Source organism: Lithobates pipiens, unplaced genomic scaffold (genome assembly GCF_037356315.1).
Source record: "Lithobates pipiens isolate NorthernLeopardFrog02 unplaced genomic scaffold, aLitPip1_a1.2 Scaffold_16, whole genome shotgun sequence".
Taxonomy (NCBI): Eukaryota; Metazoa; Chordata; class Amphibia; order Anura; family Ranidae; genus Lithobates; species Lithobates pipiens.
Genome location: NW_027507748.1, coordinates 446268882 through 446283610, shown reverse-complemented (window position 1 = coordinate 446283610; position 14729 = coordinate 446268882). Strand labels below are relative to the sequence as shown.

Below are 14729 nucleotides of genomic sequence, written 5' to 3'. Positions count from 1 at the left end.
AGGGGGCCGAATAATTTAGCACGCCCCACTTTTCATTTTTTTATTAGTTAAAAAAGTTTCAAAAATCCAATAGATTTAGTTCCACTTCAAAATTGTGTCCCACTTGTTGGTGATTCTTCACAAAAAATAAAATTTTTATATCTTTATGTTTGAAGCCTGAAATGTGGCAAAAGGTTGAAAAGTTCAAGGGGGCCGAATACTTTCACAAGGCACTGTATCTATCTATCTATCTATCTATCTATCTATCTATCTATCTATCTATCTATCTATCCCACCATCCATCCATCTATCTACCCCACCATCCATCCATCAATCTATCTATTCCTCCATCCATCTATCTATCTATCCCACCCAATATCTATCTATCCCCCACCATCCATCCCACCATCTATCTATCCCACCCAATGTCTCTCTCTCTCTCTCCCTCCCACCCAATGTCTATCTATCTATCCCACCATCCATCCATGTATCCCACTATTTAGCTATCTATCTGTAGGCCCTATTGCGGGCGAGCGACGGGGGGGGTATGGGGTTGGTGGGGGTTTTAGTTGCGCCCCCCCTCCCCAAAAATAGAGCACCAGCCGCCACTGGTGTGTGTGTGTGTGTGTGTGTGTATGTATATATATATATATATATATATATATATATATATATATATATATATAAATTATTATTACAGTAGTATAACCAGTCCTCCTTGCATCAGATAAATACTAAAACAGCGCTAAAAATGAAATAAAAATAGAAATAAAAAATTTATGGTAATGAAACCATAGGGCAATGGCAAACACCACGGCCAACAGTCTTTATGTAGATGGATATGTGGACAGTTCAGATAATTCAGTCACTTTTCTCTTAGCGTGCACCTTCCACCAGAGTAAGAATGCAATTATCCACCTCGTGAAGCAAACACCCCTCTGGGGTACAAACTCACCAGACGCCGCTAGAAAGAGAGACTTGTATCAGTGTACAAACACTGCTCTGTGCTAACACCCCACCTATCCAAAAGGCCCACTGGTATAGGTACTCTGATTGTATCATAAAACACAAGGATAGATGTACATAGCGTAATCCTGTTTATTATAATGCAACATACCCATACAGCAGAAACCCCCTTAATACTAGCTGCTTACATTTAAAATGTAATCAAGCATAAAGAAATACAATAGAGGGCACTATCACCATCTCCAGCCGTCCGCTGGAAGTGTGCTGTTCCTTGCAGACACTGTATTACACTTCTGGGTAGAAAGCAGAGTGCGGTGGAGTGCACAACATCACTTCCGGTTTCCGTGCTGGTCAGGCCCTGACCGGTTTCGTCGTTCGACTTCAACAGAGGGCATGACAGCACGGCGTGATGGCTTATAATCTCCACCCACTCCTTTTTAGCCAATGAGAATTGCCCAGTCACAGGTGACATATAACTCGCCTTATCAGCCAATTAGACAACATCAGCATGTAGGAATCCATGGGGGGAAATAATTAAGGCACAATGGATACAACTTAAAATTGACAGATCCCTGTCAGGTACAAACACTTGCATCATTAAGGTGGAGCCGGTGTCCTATCATATATGGTCCCCCATCGGATAGTGTCCGCTGTGTACTGTGCATGTGCAGTACACAGCACACACAGATTCTTAAAATACCAGAGGATTAACGGCGCCTGCGCCGTGAGTCCAGGTTCTATCCCCACCATCCAAGTGGACATAGAGTAGGAATAAAAAAGAGCCGAGCGCAGCGAGGCCGAGCCCGAAGTGTGGCGAGCGAAGCTTGCCCGCGAGGGGCCCTCTAATTTTCCCAACCCTATGTCCGCAGGTGCCGTTCATCTTCGGAGATTTTCCGAAGCTTCTTCTGCCCCGTACTGCGCATGCGCAGTACAGGGCGGACACTATATGATGGCAGGACACTATCTGCCAGAACACCGGCACTTATGGGACCATATATGAGAGACGGATGGGTAATCAATAAGTATAAACATTGTTACTGGTAAAAAATTCTTTATTATTTATCATGGATCTGCTACATCACAGATTAAAAGCGCTGGGTTATTCATTCTCCCACAAGAGCCCATTGTAATCATTTGTATCAAATATACATAGAAATGTCAATAACATTATTTATTCTCACAGGCATAGTTTCAAATATATATAGCTAGACCAATGACCCAGGTGGCAGGCATGTATCACCCCGCATGTATTAAACATATCCTTATATATGTAAAACCATATGCATGTAGAGGCACGTGTAAGGAGGACTTTTAACTAGTAAAGTAGTAAGGTAAACGCCCAATGTTCAAAAGTATTGGGCCAGTGCAACACGCTGAACAAGGCCAGACTGACCACCTAAATATAAAAGGGCGCCTTAATGGTTACTACTGTAGTACCGAGAAAATCCAGTACTCAAACGTTCAAAAGTTTTGGGACAGTGTCATGTGGTTGAAAACAGCACGGAAAAAAATAACTGAATTTGAATTATATTATATACATAGCACATAAGTTAATAGTCACTAATGAAGCAGTTAATAACCAAATCAACATTTAACCCTTTAGGCACCGTGTCCACTAGTTAAATCCATTGTGTTTCATGCTTGGAGAGTTCTCTGATTAAATTGGCACCTCTCCAACAGGGTTTTAAATGGTCCACCCCCCAGAATTTTAATCCGGAGGGATCTTGGTTATGGAAAATTTTAAAGTGCAGTGACACATTATGGTCTTTGAAACCTATTTTGATATTGGTGATATGTTCTGCAATTCTTATTCGTAGCAGCCTTTTTGTGTGGCCTATGTAGATCAGTCCACAAGGGCATTGTAATGCGTATACAACGAATGCCGTATTACAGGTGATGAATTCTTTGATTTCAAATTCTTTCATATTAGATGTAGACATAAATCGATCAAACGCTCTCAGGGGTGTTTTGACATCTTTGCATGCTCGGCATTTTCTACATGCGTAAAAGCCATTTTTATCCCACAATGAAGGGGGTCTTCTTGGAGGATCAGTCACCTTTTTTACAATTTTATCTGCATGGCTGCGTGCTTTGCTATATATGAATCCAGGTTTGGAAGGCAAAACTGGATTCAATACTTTATCCATATGTAAAATATGCCAATGAGTGGCAAAAATTGCTTCTACTTCTTTATATTGGGAGTGGAACCCCGAAAGGAAACTCCATTCCTGATTGTTGTTCTTTTGAGGATGGTCTCTGTCTTTTAGTAAGTCTGCTCTTGGTACCTCTGCAACTTGGTCAATCACTTGTTCCAGGTCCTTGTCCAAATATCCTTTTTCCAAAAATTTATTTTTAATAACCTGGGCCTGTGATTTAAAATCTTCTACCTCAGTACAATTTCGTCAAATTCTTGTCAATTGTCCCTTAGGGATATTTCTGTGCCACATCAGATGGTGGCCGCTCTGGATTGGTAAGTAGCTATTGGCATCAGTTGGTTTGAAATAGACAGACGTGCCCAATTTAGTGCCATGTCTAAAAATCTTCAAATCCAAGAAGTTTATATTTGTGTCACTGAATTCACTGGTTAAATTTATATTATTAGTGTTGTTATTCAGTTCAGCCAAAAACAATTGTAAAGATGCTGATGTTCCAGACCATATAAAAAACAAGTCATCAATATACCTTCTATAAAGTATTAGCTGGTCTCTTTTCATGGAAAAGATGGTCTTGTCTTCCCATTCCCCCATGAATAAGTTTGCAATGCTTGGGGCAAACTTCGCACCCATTGCCACACCACGTTTCTGAGAATAAAAGTTGCCGTCGTACCAAAAGTAATTGTGGCTTAAGCAAAAATCCAGGGAATTTCGTAAAAATGTTTGTCAGATCATCTCTTGTGACTGGGCAATTCTCATTGGCTAAAAAGGAGTGGGTGGATATATATATCAGCCATCACGCCGTGCTGTCATGCCCTCTGTTGAAGTCGAGCGACGAAATCGGTCAGGGCCTGACCAGCACAGAAACCGGAAGTGATGTTGTGCGCTCCACCGCGCTCTGCCTTCTACCCAGAAGTGTAATACAGTGTCTGCAAGGAACAGCACACTTCCAGCGGACGGCTGGAGATGGTGATAGTGCCCTCTATTGTATTTCTTTATGCTTATTGATTGCATTTTAAATGTAAGCAGCTAGTATTAAGGGGGGTTTCTGCTGTATGGGTATGTTGCATTATAATAAACAGGATTACGCTATGTACATCTATCCTTGTGTTTTATGATACAATCAGAGTACCTATACCAGTGGGCCTTTTGGATAGGTGGGGTGTCAGCACAGAGCAGTGTTTGTACACTGATACAAGTCTCTCTTTCTAGCGGCGTCTGGTGAGTTTGTACCCCAGAGGGGTGTGTGCTTCACGAGGTGGATAATTGCATTCTTACTCTGGTGGAAGGTGCACGCTAAGAGAAAAGTGGCTGAATTATCTGAACTGTCCACATATCCATCTGCTACATAAAGACTGTTGGCCGTGGTGTTTGCCATTGCCCTATGGTTTCATTACCATACATTTTTTTATTTCTATTTTTATTTTATTTTTAGCGCTGTTTTAGTATTTATCTGATGCAAGGAGGACTTTGGCTCTTGTGGTAATACTATATTTATATTTATTTAAACAGCTGCTTAGTCGTATTTTATGTTTTGATTTCATCTCTATATGATATTGGTAATTTTATGTTTATCTATAATTTTTTTTGTTTTTATTAAATTTTATTTGATTTTAATGTCTGAGAGTGGCTGACCCATAGTTATACATCATTTATCTATATATATATATATATATATATATATATATATATATATATATATATATATATATATATATATATCTATATATATATATATATATATATATATATATATATATCTCATTTTTGTTAATGAGTCTTTATAAGGTTGCTTTACTAAAACTGGAGTTCACATAATCTTGTGCAGCTGTGCATGGTAGCCAATCAGCTGCTTACTTCAGCTTGTTCAATTAAGGAGGAGTTCCAGGTCGGGATTAATAGTCTGATTAGAAACTACAAATGAACATAACCTGGGAAATGTCCCAAATTAAATTCATCCCACTGTCCTGCCCTCTCAACACACTGACCCCCTTTTCCCCTGCATGCACTGCAGCTACTGTAAAAAAAAAAGAAAAAAAAAATGACAAGCTTGGCAAGGATTAAAGGCTAAGTTTTCCCCTGATGATGCACTTTGAGTGACGAAACGTTAGGCGGAGCCTGGCTTAACATGGGACTTGGACAGACTGCATTACATCGACTATTACTGAAGCGCTGGACGCTTCAGTTGTTTGCCCGTTTTAATCAACTTAAATGTGAGTGGAATTGTTTTCCTTAATAAATTGGGCACTGCTTTTTAAGATATTTGCGCAATGAGCGATGTAATTTCTCTTTATCTACATGACTGCTGAACTGCATGGGGATCTAAATACCTGTTCATGATTGGAGACATTTCTGGTTCCAGTGTACTGCTTGTGAGGATTTGTGGAGCAGAGTGGTGTTTCTACTTGTGCATTATCATTGTACTGATGGTAAGGGTCTGTCGTGTTGGGTGATGAGACCCTTACTATCCTTGAACGAGGTAGTGGGAGATTGGTTGTTGATTCATTGAACTTTCTTTACCTCTTTGGACTTTCATACATGATTATGTCTCTATAAATTTGTTTATATTTTTTTGCTTTGTGCGCCGCATTTTTTTCTGCTTATAAGTTCACCTTTTGTTCACTTTTTTTTTTCTTTTCTAAATTCCAGCTCTGCTATGTACAAATACAGCATTGTTGTACTTTTTTTGCAAAAATAAAACCGCTTTCCATTTATTCTACACATGCTTACCTCGCTGACTTTATGGCTGTTTCAAAACACTTATCCCTTACTTCCTGGACAGACTTTAGGTTATGACACAGGAAGGAGGGTAGATTATGCAGGGTGTGGCGAATGGGATCAACTGGTCAACTCCTTCCTGTGCCATGACCTAAAGTCTGTCCAGGATGTAAGGCAGAGGTAATGGAGCAGCGAGGTAAGCCTGTGTAGAATAAATGGAAATCTCTTTTATATTTGAAAAATAAGTACATTAATGCTATATTGGTACATATAAGGTGAACTTATCCTTTAAAGCATACGTCGTTGTAGATTACAGCCTATAATGGGCTCCCATCATCATAGAAACCTTAGCGGTGCTGGCTGAGAGTGAGCAGGATGGCAGCCTGGAAGCAACCATTTTTTTGCTTGGAGTGTAAAAAAAAAACTCCACTTCCTAGCACAAATATCTACCAGCACACATCCCCTGTCTACTTCAAGCACAAACCCTCTCCCCCTCCCAGCACACATTTTCTTCCCCTTCCAGCACCCCCCCCCCCCCAAACTGCCCTTCTAGTACAAATCATCTTTTCCCTTCCCCAATCTTCACTCCCAGCACAACCCCCCCCCCCCCCCACCTTGTACAAAACCTCCCTTCTTTCTTACCTAATCATCCCTCTCACCACAAATCCTCCCCCAACCCCTCCATCTTCTAGAATCCCATCCCACACAAATCCTCTTATGCCACAACCCCCCCCCCCCCCCCCAATCATTCCTGTCAGCTACACCCTTCATTGTGCCCGCTCCCCCCATAACATTTTCAGACCCTATTTACAGTGTGGCTCAATGCCAATTCTGCCATGCCAGGCTCCTCCTCCTGTTGTGTCATGAGACAGGTCAGAGCTGAGGAGGAGCACTGGGGAAGCTGTCCATGGCTCTGGCCTTGTGAATTTGTAATAGGCAGCTGGCCGTTAGAGATGCTGGCTGTCATAGAGAAGATTGATCATGGTGTTGAAAACTTGGGGCACCCCACAGAAGATGTGAGGCAAATGCCCTTAGTGCCTGGTACTAGCGCACGCCTACACGGTACATTAATAAGGCCAAGTACTGGAACTTGCTCTAGAACTCCAATCCATGGGATGCTGGCATTTTGTTGAAATCCTAGGACAGCCTGTGGAATCTGGGATGGTTGGGAAGTATGCCCTTGTGTACTGAAACAAAATGTTACTGTGCAGGGCATGCTAGTCAAAGGAATTCTTAAAGCTCCTGCTTATATTGTTAACTAACTTTCCTGAAGACTTTAATTTCTCCAATGGGGACATGTCTAAAGCTATGATTTATCCCATCTTATAGTTCCTGTCTGGGAATGTTATGTGCAGGTATTAAGGAAGTAGTAATACAGAATATGCTTATAGTTTTGTTCTGTTTAATGCTTTAGCTTGCAGAAATAAAATGATTAACCAGGGTAACAAAGGTTACATGTAATTGTGCAGATAAGCAGAGTGCCTAACGAGAGAAAATATACCGTATATTGTCTGTGACAAGTACGTTTGCTTTACAGAGATACATAATTGTCTCTTGTCTGGATATCGTTTACATTTGAAACTCAGTTGCACTGCAAGGTGGTGGTTCTGAATTCCACAACAGTAAGTACTATTTAAGCTACTTGACTATGGTGCAAAACTATGCTTATTTGATGTCTGTTAAAGATAGTGGCTAAATGCCTGTTAAGTGTCACTCGCTTTAGTCGACTGTTTTAGGGCTGTTACTGATTAAAATTTTCGTGTTCGATTAATCGTTTTTTTAGTTGATTAATCGACTAATTTGGATTAATTATAACGTACATACAGATCCAACTACTTTTAGCTGATCTCCTTGCATTGCAACTCTGCATTAGTCAGTGGTAAATATGGTATACACTATATGTAATCATCCGACACTAGTTAGGTTCCACAATCCATGACTTAACTTCACAGTTCACACAAATACGTTTTAAATTCAAACTGTAGCACTGACGTAAGTATTTTTTTTTTCCCACAGTAGCATGACAATACCTCCACCTCCGGTCTAACTAATCACTCTCACCTTATAGCATGGACCCCTGTGCAAACAGGTGGTCATGCAAGCGGTTATCAAAAGGGTTAACACGGACCATAAACTTCTCTCACATCTCCTTAGATCTCAGCAAGGACGCCAGGTCATGGGTAGAAAGAAAAGATCTAAGTGCTCACCGCTTAAGTATAAGATTACATTTTTTGTGTTCAAACACAAACTACTCACATAAAGATGATAAAAACACAGCATGTAAAGCCGACAACCGTGTTAGTTCCGTAGGGCAGCAGCAAGTGACATAATGCGTAGCTCCTTCCTCCGTACGCGTTACGTTCAATCAGAACTTCAACGGACTCCTCCTTGGGGAAAAGGGGGGAGGAGCCCAGTGATGTCAATGTGTGTGACATCACCAGATCTCCAACAGAACTCCCTGAAGACCTGGAAGTACAGATCAAAAAAATGAACAATTAATCGAGGAATTAATCTTTAATTTCCACAGCCCTAGAATGTTTATATGCCAAGATAACAAAATGCCTTTGCGTATTTTGTATAAAGTGGCACTTGTGTGTAGTTAGTATATATATTAAAACCGCTAAGCTTGCCTTTTTATTTTAGAAGAATTTATTTTGTATTTAAACAGTGGGCAGTGGGATAGGAACTTCCTGCCCCACACCCGGAACAAACTTGAGTCGGGATAAGTGCTGCTCAGCCATTCACAGGGAGCTTTGTATTTTCTCAACGAATACAAAGCTTCATATGATTGGCTGAGGTGAAGACATGTCATCCACCTGGCTCTCCACTTCAGCCAATTAGAGGACGTTTTGTATTTAATTAAAATATAAAGCTCCCTGTTAATGGATGAGCAGTGCTTAGCTCAATTTAATTTTGTTCCGGGCGTGGGGTGGGAAGTTCCCATTTCACTGCCGGAACACAACCCTGTATACGGTAAATAGCTGTGGCTACAGTTCATACAGTGCTGAGAGCCACTGCATCTCTTAGTGAAGTAACTATTTTATTTGGACCAGCTTGGCCAAGACGATCTGTTTAAACTTCACAATAAGCTGGAATACAGCTTTACGTTTTGGACAAAGTTGGGAAGGATTATAACCTCTGTTAACTTTTTACCACTGCATCCCTATTTACAAGATTTCCACTGACACCTTGTCCACTGAATAGTCATCAGCAAAAATGTGGAAAAAACATCTTCCTTCCCAAACAAGCATGAGAGAGGTTTTAAATCTCTGTCAGGATTTTTTGGTTTTCTGTGCACCCATGAAGGAGATTTCACCATATTTCCTGTCAAGTTGACATAAAGAGAAAAATCTCCTCTATGAGGACACCATGTTTAAAAAGCCAACAGAGGTTCCATTTCTTTCATGCTCTATTCAATGCAAAGAAAAGAATGGCTGGAGTTTGGTTTTTGGTTTTTATATGGTTCCGTAGGTAGATTTTCCTTTTGGCACAGAATTGGAACTGTCGAGTTCAAAGACACATTATCAGATGTTATTTATGAGCGCTGCATACTTATCTATGCAGTGTATTGTGTGAAAATATGTACATTTTTACAAGTGGTGTTACATGAAGTGAGCATAGGTGGCTATGATTTGGAAGTCTATGGGTAAAACCTCAACAAGAACCATTTTAATATTTTTTAGATATACTTCAGTAAATCTCAGTAACTGGTGCTGAGGTCAAGTTAACAGATCAGTGTGCCTTTTCAAAATGTATTTTATGATGATGGTTATACATTGCAAAAACATGGTGCAAACCATAGATTCCAATGACCTTCCTGGATCACTGGCACATTAACAGGCTGTTAGGTGACTCTTTGCTTGAACAGCAATTTATGCAACTATGGTTAATATTTGTTAATCTCTTGTGAATGAATATTCAGTATATGTTGACTCAGGCTCTTGCACAGCAAACAGAGAGAATTATTTTTCTTCTTGGAATACTTTCAAGTGCTCTATTTTAACATTTGAATTACTTGCTAATATATATTTTTTTCTTTTGAAAGAAAATGCCTAAAAAGTTGTTGCTAGTGGATGTGGACTGTGGGTTGGACGATGCCCAAGCCTTGATGATGGCTCTGGCAGCTCCTGAGGTTGAGATTCTTGGGATAACCTGTTGTTTTGGGAACACCACGGCTGAAAATGTCTGCAGGAATGTACTACGTGTTCTCCAAGTGTGTAAAAGGATGGAGGTAACCCCTACATTAATTTTATTTATAGCAAGAGATATGTAACATTTACCTTATTGGGGGGACCACTTCTAAAAGAAGCTACCAGGATCTTCCAGCTTGGTTGCCTAAGTGTCACATTTGCTGCTATGGAGAGAGAGGGGGAGTAGATGAACTGTAGAGGGCTGCTTAACTTTAAATGGGATAAATAACCTGCCCAATTAACAGCACAGTCAGACAGTGGCTCACTGGTGGGGGCCTCCACTAGACATTGGATCATTGCCCAATCTATTAAAAATAAAACTGGATATCTTAATGATTTTTTTTTAAATGAATAATTTTAATATAAATTACTTTGTCAACGTGATACCATTAAACAAAAAAAAGGATATTCTCTGTGGACAATCTTGCATGCTGAGATCAGTCAGTATGAGAGACTGCTGACTGCATTATTAGACATACAGGTTACTCCTGAAGCAATCATGTTAATTAATTGACCACCTTGTCTACACCTTTCAGTTTTCTTCTTTTGCCTTGGTAATTTAAATACATGTATTTTCTCAACAACTTCTGTTGAACAACAGCCAGAGCTTTTGAAAATGATTGATAGACAAAAATAAGTTCTGGAAAATACCATTGTGTCCACCAGATATTACTTCTAGAGTCTTTCTAATATGCAAGTTCCATGATTGAAGGTACTGTTTTTGATTTGCATTTAACAGTGTTTCTAAGGTGACTAGACACAATAAATGTGTCTAGTCAGTATAATGGATATAAAAAGTTTCTGGTAATCCCTTTCTGTCAAAGAAGCATATATACAAAGATAAATGTTAAAAGTACTATGGTATTAGTTTGCATGATTTAGACGCTTACTTTCTGATTAAAGAGACAAACGCAAGGTGCTTATCTGTTATCAAAGTATTGCAGGCCATTAATGTTGCCAAAAGCACACTGGGATCAATTTACCAAAGGTAAATAGTATGTTCAATTTGCAAGGAATATTTCCCTAGAGCAGCCTTTCTCAACCTTTTCAACACAGAGGAACCCTTGAAATAGTTCTCCAGTCTCGGGGGAACCCCTGCTGAAAGTTATAAAACTACAACTCCTGATACATTAGTATGTTGGTCAGTGGGAAGAATGGTCCTTACACTTGTGGTGACTGGGAAGAATTACCTCCTTACAGATAGCTAAAAAGATCAATGGTGTCAGCCGGAACTTATCCGAGAGGCAGAAATGGCCCAATGTTGGAGGAACCCCTAGCAAGCTCTGGAGGAACCCTGGTTGAGAATCACTGCCCTAGAGCTTGGTGAGTGTGGTGGAATTTCACTTTGCAAAAAATTGCCCAATCGTATGCAAGAGAAATGAAAAAAAAACTGTATTTTTCTTGCACATGATTGGATGATGGTCATCAGCAGAGCTTCACCTCATTCAATAATCCCTGCGAGAATACTACCTTGCACAGCAAACGGTCTCTTTGCCTTTAGTAAATTGGTCCCATTGATAGCATCACTGCTATCCTGTGGGTTCTACCAAATGAGTATTGGTACAGAATTTACGAAGGATGTATAAAGTTGTGTGAAAAAGTAAGCTTACCCCATAAAATGTGTTTTTTTTTTTTCAACATATATGAATAGGCAAAAATATAATCTCTGTGCAAGCTGTGCCCCAACAGATACGTAAGTGATATACTTGAATAAAAAAAAAAAAAAATGAACCTTTTGACTTTTTTACCATATGTTCAGCAAAAATATCAGTAGATGTAAATGTGGACTGCAGAAACAGAAAGTGTACCCTTGGTCTCAGAAACTTTTATCACTCTCTTTAACAGGAATTACTTTTTTTGTAGGGGTTTTGGATAACGGTCCACAAGTTATTCCTTGGTAGATTTTCTAGAATGCTTTGGATTATTATCAAGTTAAAAATGTATTTTCAGTTCACCTTTAGCTTTTGAACAGAGGGCCTCACACTTTGATACAATGCAGAATTCATAGTTGATTGACTGCCAGCTGCCCAGGCCTTAAAGCAGAAAAGCAACCCCCCCAACCATACATTTCCACCACCATGCTTCACAGCTGGTATAGGTTCTTCTCTTGCAGTGTCGTCACTGAGGAGGTCAGAGGGGGACATGGCCTCACCAACATTATACTGTGTCCTCCCCATAGATAAAACTTCTATTTTTGTATTTTTATCAGGTCCCCAAGGCCCCACATCTTACTTGGGCAGCCCCCAGAATAACACAGGCTCTCCTGAGAGGGAGAGCATCCCTGTCAGCTGCCGCGGGGGATTTCTCCCACCTCCTCCTCCTCGCTGACACTCTACATAATGCGAGCACTGCTCACGCAGCCATGTCCTCCCGATCTGCTCCCTCACTATGCATCCTCATTGGCAGGGAGGAGAGTGACTTTCAGGAAGGACTCCACCAGCAGCACAGGATTCTGGGACATGTAGTCAGGGCCGGCGCCAGCATAAGGCCCTCAGTGTGCACCTTTATTGGCCTTGGAAACACATCAAGAAGAAGATGACGAGGAATGATAATGTCACAGGTGTGCTGTATGGGGATTGGGGGGGGGGGGTGATTGGAGACATAGGTGGGTGTGCTGGATGGGGGGGAGTGATTGGAGGTATAGGTGGGTGTGCTGGATGGGGGGGCGAGATTGGAGGCATAGGTGGGTGTGCTGGATGATTAGAGGCATAGGTGGGTGGTCTGGATGGGGGGGGGTAGTTGGCAACATAGGTGGGTGTGCTGGATGGGGATGGGGGGTGCTGGGAGGCATAGGTGGGTGCGCTGGATAGGGGGGTGATTGGAGGCGTGGGTGGGTGTTCAGGATGGGGGGTGATTGGAGGCATAGGTGGGTGTGCAGGATGGGGGGGTGATTGGAGGCATAGGTGGGTATGCTGGATGGGGATGATTGGCAGCATAGGTCAGTGTGCTGATTGGAGGCATAGGTGGGTGTGCTGGATAGGGAGGGTGATTGGAGGCATAGGTGGGTGTGCTGGCTGGGGGGGGTGATTGGAAGCATAGGTTTGGTGTGCTGGGGAGGTGATTGGAGGCACCATAAGTGAGTCTGCTGGATGGGGGGTAGGGAGGGTTGGAGGTATTTGGTGGGTGTGCTAATTAGGGGAGGGGTGATTGAAGCCATAGGTATGGGAAGGGGGGGTGATTAGAAGCATAGGTGTGCTGGATAGTAAAGGGGGAATGATTGAATACATTGTGCTGGATGGAGGCCGAAAGTGGAAGAGGTTTGCTGGGGGAGGGTGCATCCGTGAGTGGGGGAGAGCTTCACAATAGACCCAATGGCTATTAACCCCCACAGCATCAGTTCAGAGACTAGTAGAAGATGGATCATCCCTGTACAGATTTTTTCAGGATCCAGCTGCTTGGAATAACCTTCACTACTGGTAAGTAAGCTTGCTAAATCTAGAGATTTTTTTTTTTAGCTAAACTTCATCTTTAAAGTTGTAGTAAAGTCCAAGGGCCCCCTGCAGTTACCGTATATACCATAATGGGCTAATATGCACAGCATATTAGCTCATTATGGCAGACGTACCTGTCAAAGAAGCCCTCCAGCACTGTAGTGTGATCGATTCAGCTGGTCCCTGGTCCCATTGCAGAATTATGCATTTACCGCTTGCCTTCACTGGCTATGGGCAGCTACGGCAAACTAAAACTTGCATGCTGCACTCGGCCATATGGGGGTGGCATTGGGGAGGGGCACCAAAATGCACCTTCGCCTGTGTCGATAAAAATACTTACACCGGCCCTGTATATAATATATGTACTGACTTCACAGCACTGACAGAATTTTACAGCTGGACATAGCAAACTCACTGACATGTACAGTATGTACTGACTCCATTGACAGAATTTTACTTTTTACAGGACATACAATTTAGTTTTTGCTTTTGATGCCCATTATCAGGATATATAAAGTAGTTGTATTTGATGCCCATTGTCAGGAATATTTAATGTTTATGCGTTTGATGCCCATTGTCAGGGGTATATATATATATATATATATATATATATATATATATATATATATATATATATATATTTGATAAAAAACAAAAGGAAAAAGTTACTTGCACACTATCTAGGTATGCAGTGAAATAACGTCCAAACAGAATGTCTCCAATTTACCAGCCAACCTATGTGGCAAATGAGGTGTAATGTTGAATGTAAAGTTATGCACTTGGGGCTAAGAATATGCATGCATCATACATACTAGGGGGGGTACAACTGGGGGAATGTATAGTGGAGAAGGATCTGGGGGTTTTGTAAGATCATCAGCTTAATAATAGCATGCAATGCCAAGCTGTGGTTTCCAAAGCGAGCAAAGTCCTTTCTTGTATTAGGAGAGGTATGGACTCCAGAGAGAGAGATATCATTATGCCCCTGTAGAAATCATTGGTTAGACCTCATCTGGAATATGCATATCAGTTTGGGCACCAGTTCTCAAAAAGGATATGAGGGAACTGGAGAAAGTGCAGAGAACGGCAACCAAACCGATAAGAGGCATGGAGGAGCTCAGCTATGAGGAAAGATTAGAGGAACTGAATATATTCACTCTTGAGAAGTGGAGATTAAGGGGGATATGATCAATGTGTACAAATACATAAGTGGTCCATATAGTGAATTTGGTGTTGAGTTATTCACTTTAAGGTCATCACAGAGGACATGGGGCCACTCTACGTCTGGAGGAAGA

General features: G+C 41.2%; 1 protein-coding gene across 2 annotated transcripts in view; it reads left to right on the top strand.

Moving 5' to 3' along the window:
* LOC143983272 (inosine-uridine preferring nucleoside hydrolase-like) overlaps positions 1-14729 on the top strand; it is a 59123-nt gene that overhangs the window by 29542 nt on the left and 14852 nt on the right. For both annotated transcript variants that reach the window (XM_077482769.1, XM_077482770.1), the window contains exon 2: positions 9862-10047. In XM_077482769.1, the coding sequence (XP_077338895.1) occupies positions 9862-10047 (186 nt within the window). The remainder of the gene's footprint in view (positions 1-9861; positions 10048-14729) is intronic.